Genomic DNA, 19488 nt, shown 5'->3' with positions numbered 1-19488 from the left:
ATGTATCTTTTCTTTTCTAATCTATATATTTTCTTGTCTATGCACTAATACACCAATACAAAGTGTAAATGATATGTATGTGTATATATATATATATATATATAATACTTTTTGTATAGTAATGCTTAGGTAAAGGATATTTCATAAAGTGTTATTTCCCTCCAGATGTCTTCGTTTTATTGTGGGGAAATATTCCTTAGAAGGTCACTTCCGGTAGGGCGGAACGTTTCTACATTGTTACACAGAGTTCCGTTTCTAGCATTTTCTACACACGGACGACAAGTGCAGGAGCACCGCGGAGGGCCAGCAGCTGCCAGAGGCTTCTAGAAAAAACGTGCACCGGGACAGTCACCGGCAACAAATCTGCCATCCGCACACAGCTCTACACGTTAAATATTTCGGAAAAAAATGGCTAAATGGGGAGAAGGGGACCCTCGTTGGATCGTAGAAGAGAGAGCCGACGCGACTAATGTCAACAACTGGCACTGGTGAGAAATCACGAAAGGACACTACGCTAACTAGCCTGCTAATGCTAATGTAACACATTGACATACTATTTATGGCTATATCTGTTATTTTTAGATGTTGCTCCTATGTGCTGATGAACAACTGCCGTCTAGATTTTCGTAGAGAGCTCTGAGTTTTTATTAAAGTAAATGATCAAATGTTACAGGTTTTCTTGATCGAGCTCTCGTTTTGAAGTTAGCTTCCCTTGCAGCTAGCTACTGTAGCTTTAATGTATGTATGGAGGTTTTAGCCGTTAACAACAAAATGGTTACGCCACGCGTGTTCCGGTGTAATAACGAGCCGTGTAGTGTAATCGTGTGTTGTTACACCTCTATAGGACATGTAAGGTACATTATATCTTAAAAGTTGCAGCAAATCGATATCTTGTTTTTTTTTATGAATCGAGATTTTTGTGATCTGACAGCCATTTCTTGTTGTGAGCACAAAGTGGCATTAAGTATTTATTCATCACATTTCCTACAGACTGAATACTTACCAAACTGTATGCTGTTTTATGGAGTTTTCCCCATGGTTTCCTAACCCAATTAATATCCATGGTAACATCAATCAGTTAAGGAATGTTGAAATCTTTACCGTAAATATCAGAAAAAAGTGTTCATTCTAGATTTGAGTGTGTATTATTTAGACTAACAATACTTTTCATTAGATGATCTACCGTTTCTCACAGACAATTAATTGAAACGCCTTTATTTTTTTAATAGTTACGAATGCCCTGTCCTCTTTCTGTTCGGTATTTATTTGTCTGTTTTTCTCAATACAAAGGCCTAGATAATCAAACATGTGATTCCTAACAGAGTAAATCAGGACGCTTATGTCGTTTAATTTAGTTTTAATGTAATGTAATTTGACTTCAAGTGCTTTGTAAAGATGCAATAGTTGATAATTCATCACACTGCTGTATTTAGAGCTAAATGTCAATGAATTGTAAGGTGGAATCTACAATATGTTGGTTGTAAAGATACTGAATCCATAAAGATAAATTGGTCAATGGTGAACAAATTGACACATTTAGTGTAAAGCAATACATCTTAAGAAAATAAGCAAAGTATCCAAAAACATTAAACAATATGGAAATGAAGCACAGTAAAGATCAGATTGCAAATGCTATGTGAATATTATAGAGGAAGAAAATTAAAATCGTGGTTATTTACCTTTTTGGATGTGTTCACTTTGCAGGACTGAACGAGATGCAACAAACTGGTCGTCCGACAAATTAAAATCCCTCCTCCTCGGTTTGATCGTGGAGAACGAGGAGGGGAGCTGTGAGGTGACAGAAGTCGCCAAGGTGGAAGGAGAGGCCTCCATTAACAACCGTAAAGGGAAACTCATTTTCTTTTATGAATGGAACCTGAAAGCTACTTGGACTGGTGAGTCGGAGACTGAAGCTACTGTTGTTTTGCGGTGAAATATATACTAGCATAAAATTGATTGCTGGATGAATACACAGGAAATAACTAGGCGTGCATAAAGCAGTGATAATTTTCGGTGTAGTTTTGACCACTTTCTCATTTTGGCAGGTAAATGCTTCTTAAAATAGAAACCACAGCTAGTAGAGGACAGTAACAGTTGATCAAAAAGAAGTGTTCCTCTGTTGTTATTTTTAAAGAAAGCTGAATAAAGAGGCTTCAAGTTCCATTTGACAACTGTATTCTCTTTATTTTCCCAGGAGTGTCGAAAGCAGGAGTCAAGTATACAGGATCCATTGATGTCCCAAACCTTTCGGACGAGAACGACATGGAGGATCTGGATGTAAGTTTCACCAAAGAGTTTGTGTGTAGTGTTTTCAACCGACTGCATGTTGTAGGAACAGCGTTTTGAAATCCCACCTTTTGATCTTTGTGCAGATCTCTGTGTCGTTGAATAAAGATGAACCTGAAACACCCCTCACCAAGCTGATGAGGACAAAAGGAGCTGACAATATCCGCCAGGTCCTGGGAAGCTACGTTGGTTACTTGAAAACAGGTGAGTGAAACCATTCTGTGATTTAAAGGAATACAGTGATGGTAATTCAAACAAAATGGTCCACTCACCACACAAACTGAATCACAGGATCACTAACCTACAACGTTGGACTTAAAAAAAAAAATCATTACAGGGGGTCCGCGGGGTCTTAAAAAGTATTAAAAGTTGATAAATACATTTTACGGAAATCAAGGCTATTCAAAAGTATTTTCCAAGGTATTACATTTTGTAGCTTGTTTTCAATAAGTATATAAATGGTCCAAAGAGGTTGTATTCTACAGTCTGCCTGAATGTAATCATTGCGTAGGTGTGTAGTGTGATTCTGTGTAGTTTGTTTATGGCATCCCGTTGGGTTTGACGTCATCTGAACAGGACATCGCACGCTCACTGCTTGATAGCGCGCGAAGGTCCGTTTACGCCGGTTGTTAAACAACATCGTTATTGGGAAATGCAAGTCTGCGTCCAAATGGTTGGAAGATAAGGAGGAAGGACAATCAATACTGTTATATAGTCAATGTGAGGTAAAGTGTGTCGCCAAGGTAACCGGTTAGAACTCCAAGTGGCGATGAGGTCTTAAAATGTATGGAACGGGTCTTAAAAAAGGTCCTAAAAGGTATTGCATCTGACTTCAGGATTCCTGCATATACCCTGTATTAACAACCTTAGTGTCTGAATTTTCTCTGAACATTTCTCTGCATTTTCTGCCTTAATGACCGTTAAACGTCTTCATAGTTTTTAGTTTCATTAATATTCACATCTTTGGGGTATTCACAATGTTTACCTTTAATTTGATATATTTTAACAGAGTTTTTCATAGGTCATATTTAACATTTGGGTTAACAAAGATACGTGTAAAAACAGAATACAAAATGGTTATGTAGAAAATGTTAATATGAGACAAGTTTTAGATATAAGTATTTTGTACTGATTATTTAAACTGAAATACTTTTTCTTTGATGATTTAAAAAAGGTTTAAGCTGATTTTGTTTCATTTTTTTTAATTTCAGAGTTCACACAGGGAATGATCCTGCCTACAGCCAACGGTGTGGCCAAGACCACAACATCGCAGTCCAAAGCCAAGCTGAATAAAACTCAGGTGCGTAAATTACAAAAGATCCTCAGCCACATCTTACATTATCCCACACAGCTCCTGTCCCTAAATGATTTACTGTGAGTTGTACACCATCGCAGCACTGATCCTCCCTCGCCACACTTTCTTTATTCTTGTTGTGGAACAGATTTCCTCCTCAGGCAGCACAGTTGCTCCGATCAACACCGGCGTCAAGATCCCTACCTGCAAGTTCAGCATGAGGGAAAAGTTCCTCACCTCCCCGGCTGATCTCTACAGGGTCTTCCTCAACCAGGATGTAAGCTTCCTCTCCATATCTGACTCTTGAGTGCACATTCATCTCACAGATGGTTAGAAGAATCAGCCAGCAAATGCACATTTAGATTGAAGTGTTTATCTTATGCATCTGCAGATGGTTCAGGCGTTCACGCACGCTCCAGCGTCAGTGGACGGAGAGAAAGGCGGAAAGTTTCGTCTGCTAGATGGAAATGTTTTCGGTGAATTCACAGATCTGGTAAGACAACCTTTAAACCAAGCTAAGCATTAAATAACAATCAATACATACTACGGTTGTGTGAACAGCTAGTGAAACGAACCACGTCTCAGTATGTTTTTTCATTGCTGTGGGTATAAAGGAATTCTGTAAAAAATGTCTTGCAATTGCATTTCTAGTAACAATTTAGGTGTGATGATAAGAGTGGGTTTTGGCTTGAATTTCACTTTTAGTAAATGTGCAATTTGTCCTCTATTTTACCCTTTAACATTAACAATGAATCCTCTCCACCAGGTTCCTGATGAGAAAATAGTTATGAAGTGGAGGTATAACAACTGGCCTGCTGGTACGTTCATTTATACATTTATATTCTAAGAGCCGATTTGACACAAATGTTTTTGTCTTACATTAGAAATGATTGTGTATAAAAGTGTAAACGTTATCTACTCAAACACACCATATGTTTTATATGTCATTATATTTGGGGAAACAATTTAGCTCGTACAAATTAGTCGATTACCTTTCTTGACATATAGGTTTTAGCTTTCTTTTATTACACACAACTACAAATGTAAAATATTTAGCTTCTTTCAGTAAACAAAACATGTTATTATGAGGTGCGTCATGATCATTTAAGTAAACTCATAATCAACAGTTCCTAACGAACAAAGTACTTGAACTCTGCAGGTAAGAAATTGACTGCAGAATCTTTGAATCAGGACTATTATTTGGGGGGAAATAGAAATGTTATTTATTTTTCGGGTGTTTTTGCCCCACAGAGCATTACTCTACGATCTCCATGACGTTCAAGGACCGCAGCAGCGAGACGGAGCTGAAGGTGGACTGTCGAGGCGTCCCCGACAACGAGGAGGACCGCACGAAAGAGGGCTGGAAGAGATACTACTTTGAAGCTATTAAACAGACTTTTGGCTTCGGATCTCGACTCTACTGAAGACGTTTCAACTGTAGTCTACGGTTTTTTTTCCTCCTCAATTTTGAAATTTTTAAAACTTCTTGTCCTGTGATCTCTCTGGCACAAGATGTCCCATTGTAAACTCTGAAGCACGAGTTGAAGAGATAATGAGGTGAGGCCGTTCTGTCACTCGTCTGTGTAAATGTTTTAATTTCTTTCAACGTATTTAAGTCTAGATTTCTCTCGATCAGTGTTTGGGTCAGTTCAAAAGAGAGGGATTCATGGACTGTGCCTTGGAGACTCTGGATTGAATAAAGCAAAATATTAATCTATTGAACCACTAATGCAAATTGGCCTCCAAGTCTATAAATATGTAATTACTGCAAGACTGAAAATAAATGTTTGGATTTTCTTTTACTTGAAAAAAAATAAATGCTTTTTTTAATACATATTTTACTCTTCAAGTGTAACTGTAGTGAAGATGCATGTTTTATTTAAGACAGACGGAGGAATGACTACTGGATATGCATTTACTGAAATGTGTCACTGAGCTAAGCAGAACTTTACCTTTCTGGTATTTCATTAAAGTCATCACAGGATCAACTGGGAGCTTCAGCGCAAATCATTTAAAGTATTGGAAAGTGAAATCAGGTTCCTCTCTTCACGCAGCTAGCTAGCATAGCAACTCAAGAGAGAAGTATTGCTGTATTTGGCTTAAATGTCAATTTCCAGTAAAGTTTTCAGAACAAAGTGCGTCTATTTATTCATCATTTCACCTCACAATGTATAACGATTAGTTTCTTGGAATAAACCAATCTCTCCTATGCTTTTGATTTGTTTTTATTTAACTTTCACATTAAATCACAGAAGTTATTTATTTACAATTTGACTTCACATGCAAAGATACGGAGCCACAAGGAAACGTTCACGTGAGCAAGAAACCATTTGTGTGAGCCTTATGGGCTCGCTCTCTTTAAAACGTTAATTTACAAGTGCTTTAAAAGTTAAACGCTCACAGTAGGAACCATGAAGGTCACAGTTTAGCAAAATAAGCACTTCAGTTTTAAAGGCTGCTGCATAAAATGGTAAGGGAAACTGGGATTTAAAGCACAGTCATATAGCGTAACACCATGTGAATTCAACTTATAAACAAAGCAAATAGCATGAAAAACATAGGATTTAAAAGTCTGTTATTTAAATGGCATAATACATTCATTATACCTTAATGTGAACTTACACAGAGCATTCAACTTCTTCCTGTCCTCCTAGCATATCTGCTACAAACAAAAAGGGAACAGGCTTCATTACAAAACACCATAAATATATATTTTCCAAAACAAAAAGAACCCCAAACTGTACATTAGCAGCCAAAGGTCTAAAGTATTAAACAACTTAAATGTTTTCCCCCCTAAACTGAAAAGAAAATTAGATTTTGTTCCATAGTTATTACCTACACGTTAACCTGCACAAGCAGCGTTTAAATAAACATTTAAATAAAATAAACATGATGAAAGGATGCTGGAAGTTGACAGCACCTTCCTCTGGTTGTTCGCTCAAAGGCAGATGTAAAGCTCTGACTCCTGCAGGAAGGAAGAGACACATATTTTGAACACAAATCGGACCAAATCAAATTGGTTAACACTGGATCTGTTTTTTTTATTAGCTTATTATAGCAAGAATAAACTCTTTTAGTCCAAAGAACAACATGACCTTTTCTTCTGATTGCAAAGGACATTTTTACCAAAGTTTAGGAAATAATCAAAAAATAGAAAAGCTTTTTTTCTGGAGTGTAATGAACATTTCCTCCTCATGGGGTCGCTATTGTGACATAGCTTCATAGTCTTTTTGGCACACAACAGTACACCAAGACCTGCCTTTATATATATGTCATGCTTTAATTTGGGGTATTAAAAAACAAACAACGGGAGACCATCATCAGTCATTTGTTTGTACAGTAAGAAGCATATACGTACACTGGAGCTGGAGTCGTTGTCCAGTGAGCCCAGGTTTCGCCGTGGCGCCATTTCTACCACTTCAGGCGGTTTTTGAACCTGAATTTCATGCATTTTTGACCTGGGAAGACTATCATGAAACAGATTAGAGCTGAAGCATTTTGTCAACTAACCAGATGGCCAATAAACTGAAAAGTGTATTCTTTCAATAATTATTCAAGCAAAAAATAAATATTGCAGCGTTAATAAAGAAATAAAGATTTAGTTTAGTTCCAATATAGTTTCAATATTCAGTATTCATAAAAACAAGAAAAATAATGCAATCAATAGAAAATATTTAATACAAATTATAATTAAATGTTATTATTTAATAACTCTACTTTATTTCTACGCACAATATTTCATTGTTACTCAACCTTCTTTTAATGCTTCTAAAAGTCCTAATAAAGTACACTTCCTCTGAAAGGTTAATGAAAATCTGTTGACTAAATGCAGAAACACTAGCTATGCCAAAAGGACATCAGGTCACACGTTTCACCACCCAAACAGTCTGTGATGTTTGAAGTTAAGAATTATAACGTCTGATAATAATAACTCCAGTCTCCACCTGTACATCGGCCACAGGGTCAGACCTCTGGCGTCTTTCTGTGCGGCAGACGAGGGTCGCTCCGCCATATCTATGAGGAAGTGGAATAGCTTCTCCGACTCTATGCACTGCTTCCTACACAGAAACATGATCAATTCATTATCCTCATATACACCATTCTCAATTTATATCTTGGGACCATTTAAGAAGATTAAACACAGATGTTTTCCTTTTATTTGTTTTAAGTCCAAAAGTGTGTAGTTTAATATTGACCTGATATTTGTGGAGTTGTGGTTTACTCACATGTGAGCAACAGACACGACGCAGCTGTTCTTGGACTGAGTGATCAGACAGATTTTGGTCAGCAGAGACTTCAGGAACATTTCCAGCGCTCGAGCTGATCTCTGACATTCAGGACTTTAAAAACATCAACACATTTCTACATACAATTAAAATACATTCTCAAAATATTGAAGTGACTGTTATTTTGTACATATTAATTGTTGTGTTTTTATGATTTAGGTCTTAATGTCAAAATGTGTCTTTGACTGTACATATATTATTTGCACACAGGTTTTTATATTTTAATATACATTTGTTTTTATATTCGGGATTGTGGTAAACGGTATTTCGATCTCTCTGTCTGTACACACAAACTGGAAGATTGACAATAAAGGTGGCTTTGTAGACACTAGTATTTATAGCCTAAAACAGATTGAATCATCGCCAAGAATATTTTTAGTATTCTTAATTTACACATTTTGATTTAGTCTTCATTCAACAATATAACAAATATAACTAGAAAGTAAAGCTGCCAAACAATGTAGTAATCTTAAGTAAAGCATTACATTGAAATATTCAAGAACAAGTACTTTAACGTTGTACTTAATTACTTCACACCACTGTTAGTCAAAAGGTTTTGCATGCCATGTGTCCGTAAACCCTAAAGAAGAAGTTAAAGGAAAACAGATTGGTGGAAATAAAGTGATGCATAATAATACATACTCACAGCTAATCCACCACAATCTGAAAGTGTAAAAAGATACAGATTAACACAGGAACTGCCATCGCAATCCTCCCCACCTCTGCGTCCTTCTGCATGATCTTCTTGATGCGACTCTGTGAGCAGAAACAAAGAACTTTAGGACACTTTCAGAGAAATTATATAAACCCCTGTTTCCTGTATCTGAGGTTGTACATCAGACAGCATGTAAATCAGAACTTCATTTAGCATTCAGAATGTTTTATTTGCTAGCATGTGACACTTTTGATGTTACGGAAATCTGCACCTGTCAACTAATATTCAATATACCCAAGGAAAAACAACAGAAAACACAAGAAGAGAGACAAATATGGAGCAATTTCTGTTTCTGATCAAAGTTATTTACAATCAAAAGTGTTATAGTAAAGCAACGAAATCGCTTACTACTTATTTTACTTTTACTTTCATTAGCCTCTCAATTCATTTGTTATTGTATACAGGTTAAACGTGCCATTTTGTGTTGTCTAAACAATACCAGAACTGAAAATAACTTGTACATCAATTACTCCATCACATTATTGTTCTTATGAAGGCTTACATTGTTTACTAAACTTCCGTTTTGTGAATAATCCAAATTTCACTCGGGTAATATTGAACATGACAATTGACAGTCTTAGTGTTTACGACGTTTAACCCAGATTTCCGGCATCACCTGAACGTTGCGCCCAGCACTTCATGCTACATGAACGCGGCTAATAATTTTTATCTTTAACTTTTAACATCTTTAAACTCTAAAATAAAGTTTGTACTCACAGGAGGGAATCGTACATTATATCTTCTCTTCTGTCCGGGCATTTTACTCGCTTTAAACCGCGCAGTTCGGTCACATTTTTCATGTTTTCACCGCAAACCGCCGCTGAGTCCATTTGTTTACCGACAGCAGGAATTTACCTGAAAAACACGCGAACACCTGAGGTCAACCCCGCGTGACCCCGATACTGACGTCACGAGCCCCGCGTTTTTTTATGCTGCGTTCACACCGGTTAGGTTATTCATTAATACATATTTATAAACAATGATTTAAAGGTAACATAACTACATAGTTTTTAAAGCCCACCAGATAAGTGCATTTAACGTTTTCTTCTGATATTTACGTTTAATTTAACCCTCTTTGCTTTTAGAGTAGCTAGTTTAACAGTTAGACTATTTACCAGAGCTAGAAGAAGTACTCAGATAATTCACTTGGGTAAAATAACATTACAACAGTGTAAAAAAAATAGTCACTTTCTACCACAGGTTGCAGGAGCAAGACTGGAAAGAAATTAAATATTGCCTATCCTGTCAAAAGATCCAACTAATAAGCTTTGTATGTGGGTTTTAGTAGCATATTATGGTTTGAATCAGGAAATGGACTTTGCTATTGAACGTGTGGGAAAAAGATAGTAAGTGGAGCTTCAGGTGGTGTCTTGTTCATCATTTACACTTGACTTGGTGATTTCTCTTTATATGGACTTAATCTGAATAAGGGATGTATTTTAAATCGCTCCAAAGGAACTTAAAAACAAATGCCTTTTATTCATTTGAGTACACTGTTTTATTTCCAACGTGAATTATTTGTCTATCTGCATGATATGATCTCTCTAAATCCTGTAAGTATCTTACTCCTGGTTCAACTTTGTCTGCAATTATAAATCGATTATCCGCAGTATAGGACTCGGCCTAATGACTTCAAAGGTCAAAGATAACGTTAATCAGTCTTCATTTACCGAGGATTTTTGTCACGACAAAGCTTCATACCCGGAGGACGACTTTATGCAATTTAAAATCTTTAAATCTGCTTTTCAATTTGGACAAGAGAAGATGTTGTCAACACGTGTGCTGTTTGCAGTCTGTTTAGTAGCAGCATGTCGTGTAGACGGTGAGTGTTAAACTATATGAGTGTGAAAGGTAACACACAAAGTTTCTACTAAAAACAACTCATCTTTTACAGAGTGAATTTTAACAAGTTTATCTGCAGTTTATTCAACATGTATTTATACTTTTTTCTTGTTTCTTGCAGGCTACACTTTAAAGGAAGAAGATGAACCTTTCCATCAGGTATTGTCTCCATCTTGTTATTTAACTCCTTATATTTACCTGTCTAAGTATACAAATCAATACTGAAACTGAAATATGCGATGCCAAAATTGTATTATTCTACTTAAAATCTCCAACTTACTAAATGAAATGAGTCGCATGATGATGTATGAGTTATCTTTATGGAGAACAAGTTTCTCAAAGGTGACAAATATCTCCATGTTACATCTTTTTTAAATGAAAACAAAACCTACAGAACATATTTTTTCTCTGCAGGATGTTTTAGGAACAGATTTCCTCCGCCAGCCTCTTCATCCACCCTTCATCTGTCCTGATATGACTCCATCTCCCAGCGTCCCCACCTCAGGTGAGGGTCCCCTGAGTTACTACTAAGTACTTTAACTCTAGTAATGTACTCTGGTTTGTCACTTCAATTGCATTTAACAACTATATCATATATTAACATAAGACTTTATTGATACTTCTTTCACCAACATGTCAATGCTTGGAAGGTCTTAAATACCTTTAATGTGAGTACAAAGAAGAAGTGGTTCAAACATGCTGAACACTTTTGATTTACAAATGTCTTTTTTAATCCTTTTATGATTCTTGAAAAGTTTGTATGAGATCAAATGTGTGCAGATGCAAAATGAAGGCATTTGATAAATGTGGGATATTTTACTGAGATAGTCTGCTTGAACATTGAGTGTGCCTTTTAATGTCGCTGTAATATACCCTGTTCAAGGTTATCAGAGCTCTCAAACATGTGTATATGTTTTGAGTCTGACTGTTTTTATTGTTTTCTTTTCTTTCTAGTTGAATATGTCAAAGCTGCAGATGTCAAAGTCATCGCCGCACTGGGAGACTCTTTAACTGTGAGTGAAGTACTGCATTCAAAAAGTTACTGATGTGAAAGAATAAGAATCGCAATTAAAGTAGAAAAAGTCAAAGTAAACGTTATGCAGCCCATTTCAGAAAAATATAATAATATGATATAATTGTTGTCATATGTGTTGCCACTAATAAAAGAGGAGCTTATTGTTTTTTATATACTGTTGTGAAGCTTGTAAATGTCACAAGGGATCAATGAAGTCTTATCTTTATCATAATAACACATCATAACTTCTTTGTTGGTTATATTTTGTATTTATTTATCTTATTTGTTTTCTGTTGTTAAATCGAATATTCTTTTTAGGTGTAATTTCATAGGTTCATTTGGGACAAAACATCACATTTTAAAAGTTCTTTGATAGTTTTGGTTGTAACGATCCAAATTTGTGAAAGTGAATAAAGGTAAAAAACTAACTGTAGAAGAGTAAAAAGCACAAACTGAAAGTGCTCAAATAAAGGATATCAAAATTGTACTTAGTGTAAATGTAACTAGTGTTACACTCACACTCACAGTTACAAACTACTGTTATTGTTATTGAATAATATTAGTAGTAATGAAGACTTCTCTGCTTTTAAAATATTGCATGTATGTTTTTTTCTTGCAGACAGCTATTGGTGCCAATGGCTCTACGATTTTATCCATACCTTTTGAATTTCGCCACGTATCTTGGAGGTAAATCAGCGCCACGGCTCCAAATGAATACTCCATAGGATATTAATTATAAAACATTCAAAAACTCAAACTATCCTCTGAATATCAGCTGTCTGTAAATCAGAGGATTTATAACAGTAGCCAGTTTTAAAAGGTGCTAATCGATTGATTGATGATTTATTTAACATTATCTTATCTCTCCAGTCACATTGTAAGTGCTGTTATGATTATGTATGTTTTATGTCTCTTTCTGTTTTAGCATCGGAGGATATGGGACGTATCAAAATGTCATCACACTGGCCAGTAAGTAATTTAATGTCCAATAAATAACCAAGAAGTGAAAAATGATCAAGGCCTAACACTGTAAGAAAATATAATTCAGTGTTAATTAAATGTATAAATATATATTTAAAGTCCAGCCCAGTGTTAACACATCTCAATCAAAACAAAAGATTGAATGAAAATGAACTTCAAAACAAAACAAAAATCACCTGCAAAAATTATTTTAACGCTGAACTTTAGATAATTTGTGACTGAAATAACAGTGAAACTTAAAGTTATGGAAGACATGGCTTTGATCTATGTTTTTATATCTTGGTAAAATATTTGACGTATTAGTTGATAAAATCCACGGATCCTCGCTTCTTTACTCAGGTCTTTATTTTTATTTTTGTAATGTTTGATTGTTTTATTGTCTAGATATTTTTAAGCTGTTCAGCCCCGAGCTGCTGGGTCCGTCCCCGGTTCGGATCTTCCACGGTCAGCCGGCGACCGTCAACGAGACCGGGTTCAACTTCGCCGTTACCGGACACAACACACTGTGAGACAAACACTCTTTATTTATTATTTATTTACTTAATTGTATTTATTTATATTTTACTTATTTTTATTTATTTATTAATTTGTATTCATTTATTTACTTATTTTTATTTATTTATTTCAAAACACATTTCCTTAATATGTAAGGAAAATAAGGAAATGAATAAATAAAAATAAGTAAATAAATTAATACAAATTAATAAATAAATACAAATATGTAAAAGATAAATAAATACAATTAAATACAATTAAGTAAAAAATAGAGAGATGTTTTTTTTAATTATAATTAGGCATTTTTCCATCCAAATTATTATTATGGAGGCGTTTTGTTTTCATTGCTCTGGCTTCTTCCCAATTGTTATATTAAACTTTATTTTACATTTACATGTGTGCTTCTGTACGGTAACTGTAGGCTATGTGGAGCTTCAAACTGTCAAGGAAATATTTGGAAATGTTGGGGGTGATTTATAAAAAAATTAAAATAAAACTATACAAGAGCAGACAAAATCGCTGTAACTTAAGAAAACACAAACCAGACTTGTATAAAATATGATGAAGTAAATTGTGAACTAAAGTACATAATTAAAACCAATATAATTATTTATCATGCAAATGTAGGAATCTTTAAGGAGACACTGAGTGCCCTCTTAATGCCTTCAAAGGTAGGGTAGGTAAGGTAACGTAGGTAAGAATCATAGGTAAGAATGGAGAAACCAGCTCGAGTGCGCTGGAATTTGAAAGTACACAACCGGAACAAATCTGCCACTTCCTTCAGACTTCCTTACAGAGTCCCTCCTCCAACACACACGAACGCGCACATGACCAATGAGGACACGAGATAAGTTTGTGCACAGATGGAAGGCTGACAGGCAGGTAGGCCATCCAGTTATTTTAGCCGGGCCGAGGCAGATGATTGGTCGTGCTTTTTACAGCGCCACGGCTTCCACAGATGAAATATTTGTATATCATATGTTTATTGTCAAAGCATTTAATGTAGTCATTGCTATCGGGATGTTAAGAGCATTCCATGGAATATAACAAGTGTTTCTGAAGTGAATTACCTACCATACCTTTAAGTTCAAACATCATAATATTTAGTTGTAAATGATTTGATAATGTTTTATTGATGTTGTGATTCATGTTTGTTCTTCTACAGAAACGTCTCTGATCAGATAAGACACATGATCGACACGTTCAAGTCCTATCCCGTAAATCTCATCTCACTCTGCTCATTAGATGATTCATAATCATAATTTAAACTTTATTTATGTGACGTTCAACATCAACTCTCCTTCTTCAGGGTCTGAACTTTGAAGAGGACTGGAAGGTGGTGACGATGATGATCGGCATGAACGACATCTGTGATTACTGTAAAGACAAAGTAGGGGTGTTTTATTTGAGTAAAAAGTCTGTATTGTACAACGGCATTTGAGGGCCACATTTTGTTTTGCTTATTCAAAATCAAGCTAGAGGAAGTTAATTGAATCAGAGATAAAAAAATAAAACCCTCACAATTTTCCAAATTAAATTCCTACATTTATGGGTTCATTTTTTACGAAAATCCCACAAATTAAACAGAAATTATTTTAAATGTACAAAACAAAGGAAAGAAAATGTGTTTTTAAATCAGGAATCCACATCATTTTAAAAAATAAATTAGTTTGTTGTTATAAATGTGTGTCTTTATAATTTAAGGATATTTTCTTGTACATTTCTGAGTTTTCCTTTCGCAAATGTACAGTTTAAATCTGAGAGAATATCAGATTTGAAAGATATCAGACTATAAATCTGAGCCTCCTCTCCCCTCTCCACAGACTCTGTTCTCCCCCGACAGATTCATTCACCACATGACAGAAGCTCTGGACATGATGATGAAGGAGGTGAGATTTTATGAAGTACCTCAAAACAGTTCTAAAATATATTACCTGACTAAAAAAATGCATAATTACTTCACCCATCACTACTCAATGCTCACATCATCATACTTAAATGATGCATGTGGTATCCTCATTTTCACATTTTCCCTTTGTTATCTAATAAAGATATGACTTTGTGTTTGGATTGAGATTCCCATCCTTTGTTTAGACTGGTGCTGTACGTGGCTTAAAATAGAAACAAATAAAAGAGGGCTCAACTCAAACAACTAAGAGATTATTCTTTTTTTTACAGTGAAGTAGAAATACTATAGTAAAGAAATATGTGCTGCCATTTTTAACTGAAATGTAAGGTTTCATTTTGTGTAACCGAGGTATATTGACCATACTTTCAAAGTAAAAAGTGTGGTCAATATATGAGGTTGAATGAAGTTGGCTTAAGAGGTATAACCAATATTTGGGTGATAATGTATGCTTTATTAACAGTCAAACCAGGACAAAAGTTGCACAAATGTTAAAGCATTAACCTCAGTGCATATGCATACATGTGAAATGTTCCCCTCCCCTTTTACTCTTTGGGAACAGTTTTTCCTTTCTACCTCTATCCTACTGAAACTAGTGGTAAATGTTGTTGTTCTGGTTTCAGATCCCCAGGACGATCGTCAACGTGGTGCAGATTTTCCCCATGAAGCCTCTCAGAGACGTCCAGAGGCCGACGTTCGGCTGTCAGCTGCAAAAGTTACCTCTGGTTTTTAATAATCTGTTAATATAAACCCCTGCAGGATCTAGCTATTACCACCAGAATATCTTAAAATATAGATATACATTTACTCAAGTACTAAATCCTGAATCCTGTTGTACAGTGAGGGTTTTTTATTTGCCCTGCCTTATGTCTGTGTCCAAATCTCTGAGGATTACAAATCATAATTGATCTGATAATCTTTTAATCTGATAATCTGATGTTCTGCTCTCAGGAGTTTCTGCTCGTGTCTTGTCCAACCTGAAGAAAACTCCCCTGAGCTGAAGGAGCTGGTCGAGGTTAACTACGAATTTCAGGTGAGAGAAAATTTTCTGCCTGAAGCGCCTCCATTGGACTTCTTTGTTTATTTCCAACACTTACTGACATCACTATGTAACACTCACGCTCCTATTGGCTAGCACTTCAACACATTTTATGTGAGAGGCTAAGGGGCGGGACATCTCTAAGCAGTTGACCAATCACAACAGAGCCGGCCAGCTAACCAATCAGAGCAGACTGGGCTCTGGTTTCAGACAGAGGGTGAAAATAGGTGCTGCAGCATTAAAGCATGGAGACATGTCAAAGTAGAGACACAACATACAAATATGAACCTGAAAATGAGCATAACATGTCCTCAAGTTCTTTTTGATACTTTGACAAATAGTAATTCTTCAGAATAATACTTGTACTGTAATAATAATTCATAAAAATGTGGGCTGTTTTTATAAATATGTGTATTTAATTGAGTAGAGTTATGTACTCCCCAAAAGGATTGAACAGCTTTATGATGCACAGTTACTACAAAGAAACCCGGTGTAGATGTCGTGCTATCAGGCAGTAAAACTCTGAGGTGATTTGGACCTCCGTTCTTTACAGAGGAGATTAGAGAAGCTTCTGCACGGCGAGCGTTTCTTCAAAAAGGACTTTGCTGTTGTTCTGCAGCCTTATTTAGAGAAGGCCGTACTTCCAACACTTCCTGTGAGTCTCTCACACACAAAGAAACATTTACACCACCATTCACGTGTTGCCTTTTGTTTGCACTAACAATACTTATTTGCGATTATTTTGTTTGTACTTCAGGACGGGACGATTGACTTGAGTTTCTTCACGGCAGATTGTTTCCACTTCACTGTTAAAGGACATGAAGAGCTGGCTAAGGGACTGTGGAACAACATGGTGAGGTTTTATTATGTTTAGATAACTGTTTAAGGTGCTTTTTTTTTCAAAGACTGCAGCCAAAAATACCATATGTTATTTATTTGTATATTTATTAAGTATCAAACAGATATTTTTAGTAACTATTTATATTTAAACATTGTAGCTTTTCTTTATTAAATAATCCTTAAAAATGTATTTTAACATTCTGGTAAAGTGCATTTAAGGGATGACCCTGATTATTGCTACTATCTCTGCTTTATCACTGCTTATATGGATGTGTTCTTATTTATGTACTGCAGTGAGAGATGCCAACTCAATTTCGTTACACTGATGTGTGATGACAATAAAGATATTCTATTCTATTCTATTTTAGTTGGCTAAAAGTGAAATACAGGCTAATATATATCTGTATTAGTAGTTTTCATAAAAAGCGGCTGATTTGGGTTTGGAACAGATACAAAATACTGTGTATTCCTAAAAATATAGAAGCGTGCCATCACTGTATTCATGCTGAGAGAAATTGCTCTTTTCTGATTCTCCAAATGTAAACACAATTCTTCCTCAGTTCCAGGCTAACGGAGAGAAAGAGAAAATAAAGAGTTTTTCAGAGCCAACAAAACTCATCTGCCCAACAAAGGTACAAAAATAACTGTCATTTTGTATCTTTAAGTATTTGTGTTTGTACATAAGATAATCATTATCTTTCCTTTTCTCCTGGAGCATCCTTACATCTACACCAGACCTCGAGTCGTGTCGTCTGCACCGAAGCATTCCTCTGTGGCGCTGACGATGTTTCTGATCTCTGGGTTTCATTATCTGTAGTTCAACAGGCAGAGAAAGGCACAGAAACCAATCCTAAAACAATCTCAGGGAACTATGTGTTAACGATGATGTAATAAAAAAAAAAATTGTGGGTTAAGTAAAAAAATATATAAAAAAAATTAAAGAAATACAAATTATGTTTTTGGAACAGAATAAAAAATAGGCAAATTAATGAGTTTTGTTCACACAAAAATAAAATATTTAAATGAATGTAAAGAATAAAACTAAAATATTTGTTTATGAAAACCAATAATAAATGTGTATTTGCTGATTCTAAATAAATAAACTCATAACTTAAATTAAAACTTGTTCCCCTTGTTGTTAATATAGAATAACAAAATAAATATTTTAACCTGCAGCTTTTTCTTGAAAATCCATAACCATTGAATTATCATTGAACCGATTTTTTGGGCCCATGTGTTATTATTTCGACACAGAAGTAAATGTATAAAATGTAACATTTCCACATTAAAATATGTATATATATGACTTGGTCTATTTTTTACATGCTGACTTTGTCACACACTTGTACACTTACTGTACCTTTACACAAACTCCTCAGAAACGTCAATGCATATACAGTCAAATACAACATACATACATAATTTACACAACATAATGTTATGTAAATCGTCTCCAAAGTTACATACACCAAGCTTCATAGTGTAATTCATTTCTATATTCTGAAGGTTTTTACACAAATGTGTTCATATGTCATTTATAGCATGATTTACATATTATTTCACATTTAAAAAAAGATTAACATGAATTGTATGGCTGTTAACAGTATTTTCTGGTTTAAGAAAATGACAACATTTGTAATAAAAAATATATATAAAAAAAGAATTGTCTTAATGTCAGTAATCAACTCGGAAACGTTTCATAGTGGTGTCTAAGGAGGTTAATAAGCTTCAGTCAGTCAGTCAACATGTCCATAATTAACCCCACATTGCCTCTGCAGGCATCTCTAGGCAATTTCTAGGATATAAATCATAGGTATAAATATCATAGAGATATACTGTACATTAATCCATGTGTGTTGCAGTACCTGCGCGTGGCTTTGGGGGCAGCAGAGTCACTGTTTACAGCAGACAGCAGCTGGATGCACGAGCTCTTCTCTGCTGGGAGCGTGGAGCTGAAACCAGAGAGAGAGACAGCGAGGAGGTCGCTGTGGGAGTTTGTTTTTTAAAGAAAAGTGACAGAAAACTCGCAGGCAAACTAAACCACATCGTGTCGTCTTCATGGTGACTAACTAGAGACTCTGAGGTAACTACTTGTTGATGTTAAAACTGTGGATTTAAAGCTGAAATAGAGACATTTAATCTCGTTGATTTGGTGCATGGTTAGCTAGCTGGCTAACTGTTAGCTTTAGGAGCTACTTTCGGCTAGCTGGCTAACTGTTAGCTTCAGAAGCTACTTCTTGCTGGCTAACGAGGTCCAGCCCTAAGAGTTGTTTACCCCAAGTTGTGGATGTGGTCTCCCCCTACGCGTCTCACGGGATTCTCTGGGATAAAAGAGCAAGGACTACATCTTCACACTGGATTTAACACTGTGTACTGTTAGGAGACTAGCAGGATGTCCACAGAGGTTGAGTGCAGTCTGGTCGGATCGGCTGGTTTGACAGCGGCCAGCTCCGAGGAGAAGAACCAAAACAAGATCGAGGCAGAGGCTCAGGAGGAGCAGCATGGAGAAAAGCAGACTGAGAAGCAGCTAGACGACGACCACAGCAACACCGAGGCGGACATGCACAAGAAATGCAAAGAAAACGACAAAGAAAATGACCAAAGCAGCACCGCTGACTCGGCTGTGGAGGCGGTGAAGAGCAAAGTTGTGGAAGCTCCTCCGCCGAAAGTCAACCCGTGGACTAAGAGGACGACAGGCAGGGTGCCGAGCAATAACATCAACAACTCCCAGGAGAAAGGTGAGATGCTTTTTATAATGTCTACACATAGTGAAAGGGATTTAACTGTGA

At 35.9% G+C, this 19488-nt stretch overlaps 4 protein-coding genes across 15 annotated transcripts in view; 3 read left to right on the top strand and 1 right to left on the bottom strand.

Moving 5' to 3' along the window:
* The first annotated feature begins 271 nt into the window (after nucleotides 1-271).
* On the top strand, nucleotides 272-5715 carry LOC117558856 (activator of 90 kDa heat shock protein ATPase homolog 1-like). Its single transcript, XM_034235305.1, has 9 exons — nucleotides 272-488; nucleotides 1705-1895; nucleotides 2195-2277; nucleotides 2373-2490; nucleotides 3498-3586; nucleotides 3729-3857; nucleotides 3972-4073; nucleotides 4347-4398; nucleotides 4832-5715. Exons 1-9 carry the CDS (start codon nucleotides 409-411, stop codon nucleotides 5002-5004), a joined length of 1017 nt encoding a protein of 338 aa, XP_034091196.1. The 5' UTR covers nucleotides 272-408; the 3' UTR covers nucleotides 5005-5715.
* A 74-nt stretch (nucleotides 5716-5789) lies between these two features.
* Nucleotides 5790-9504, bottom strand: LOC117558858 (dr1-associated corepressor). 4 transcript variants are annotated; one of them, XM_034235310.1, is made up of 6 exons: nucleotides 9314-9504; nucleotides 8587-8622; nucleotides 7807-7920; nucleotides 7525-7638; nucleotides 6939-7047; nucleotides 5790-6545 (listed from the first exon to the last, which is right to left on the bottom strand). In XM_034235310.1, the coding sequence occupies exons 1-6, from the start codon at nucleotides 9409-9411 to the stop codon at nucleotides 6519-6521; spliced, it is 498 nt and encodes a 165-aa protein (XP_034091201.1). In that variant the 5' UTR covers nucleotides 9412-9504; the 3' UTR covers nucleotides 5790-6518. The 4 variants fall into 4 exon arrangements, with proteins under 4 accessions (XP_034091201.1, XP_034091199.1, XP_034091202.1 ...); XM_034235308.1 differs by having other exon boundaries at nucleotides 5790-7047; nucleotides 7807-7900; nucleotides 8550-8622; nucleotides 9299-9504; XM_034235311.1 differs by having other exon boundaries at nucleotides 5790-7047; nucleotides 7807-7900; nucleotides 8550-8622.
* Nucleotides 9203-18730, top strand: si:dkey-177p2.18 (phospholipase B1, membrane-associated). Of its 5 annotated transcripts, XM_034235304.1 has the most exons (17): nucleotides 9203-10134; nucleotides 10341-10403; nucleotides 10545-10582; nucleotides 10838-10928; nucleotides 11378-11436; nucleotides 12058-12125; nucleotides 12364-12407; nucleotides 12804-12924; nucleotides 14080-14131; nucleotides 14224-14304; nucleotides 14738-14803; nucleotides 15444-15535; nucleotides 15772-15853; nucleotides 16413-16514; nucleotides 16617-16712; nucleotides 17260-17331; nucleotides 17435-18002. In XM_034235304.1, the coding sequence occupies exons 2-17, from the start codon at nucleotides 10346-10348 to the stop codon at nucleotides 17588-17590; spliced, it is 1278 nt and encodes a 425-aa protein (XP_034091195.1). In that variant the 5' UTR covers nucleotides 9203-10134; nucleotides 10341-10345; the 3' UTR covers nucleotides 17591-18002. The 5 variants fall into 5 exon arrangements, with proteins under 5 accessions (XP_034091195.1, XP_034091192.1, XP_034091190.1 ...); XM_034235301.1 differs by lacking the exon at nucleotides 17435-18002 and adding an exon at nucleotides 18562-18730 and having other exon boundaries at nucleotides 9203-10403; XM_034235299.1 differs by having other exon boundaries at nucleotides 9203-10403.
* Nucleotides 18727-19488, top strand: part of larp1b (La ribonucleoprotein 1B) — a 39783-nt gene continuing 39021 nt past the window's right edge. For all 5 annotated transcript variants that reach the window (XM_034235298.1, XM_034235296.1, XM_034235297.1 and 2 more), the window contains exon 1: nucleotides 18727-19437. In XM_034235298.1, the coding sequence (XP_034091189.1) occupies nucleotides 19092-19437 (346 nt within the window). In that variant the 5' untranslated portion in view covers nucleotides 18727-19091. The remainder of the gene's footprint in view (nucleotides 19438-19488) is intronic.

The sequence above is a fragment of the Gymnodraco acuticeps genome, unplaced genomic scaffold (genome assembly GCF_902827175.1).
Source record: "Gymnodraco acuticeps unplaced genomic scaffold, fGymAcu1.1, whole genome shotgun sequence".
NCBI lineage: Eukaryota > Metazoa > Chordata > Actinopteri > Perciformes > Bathydraconidae > Gymnodraco > Gymnodraco acuticeps.
Note: the sequence above shows the minus strand (reverse complement) of the source record. Positions and strands in the feature narration are given on the sequence as shown.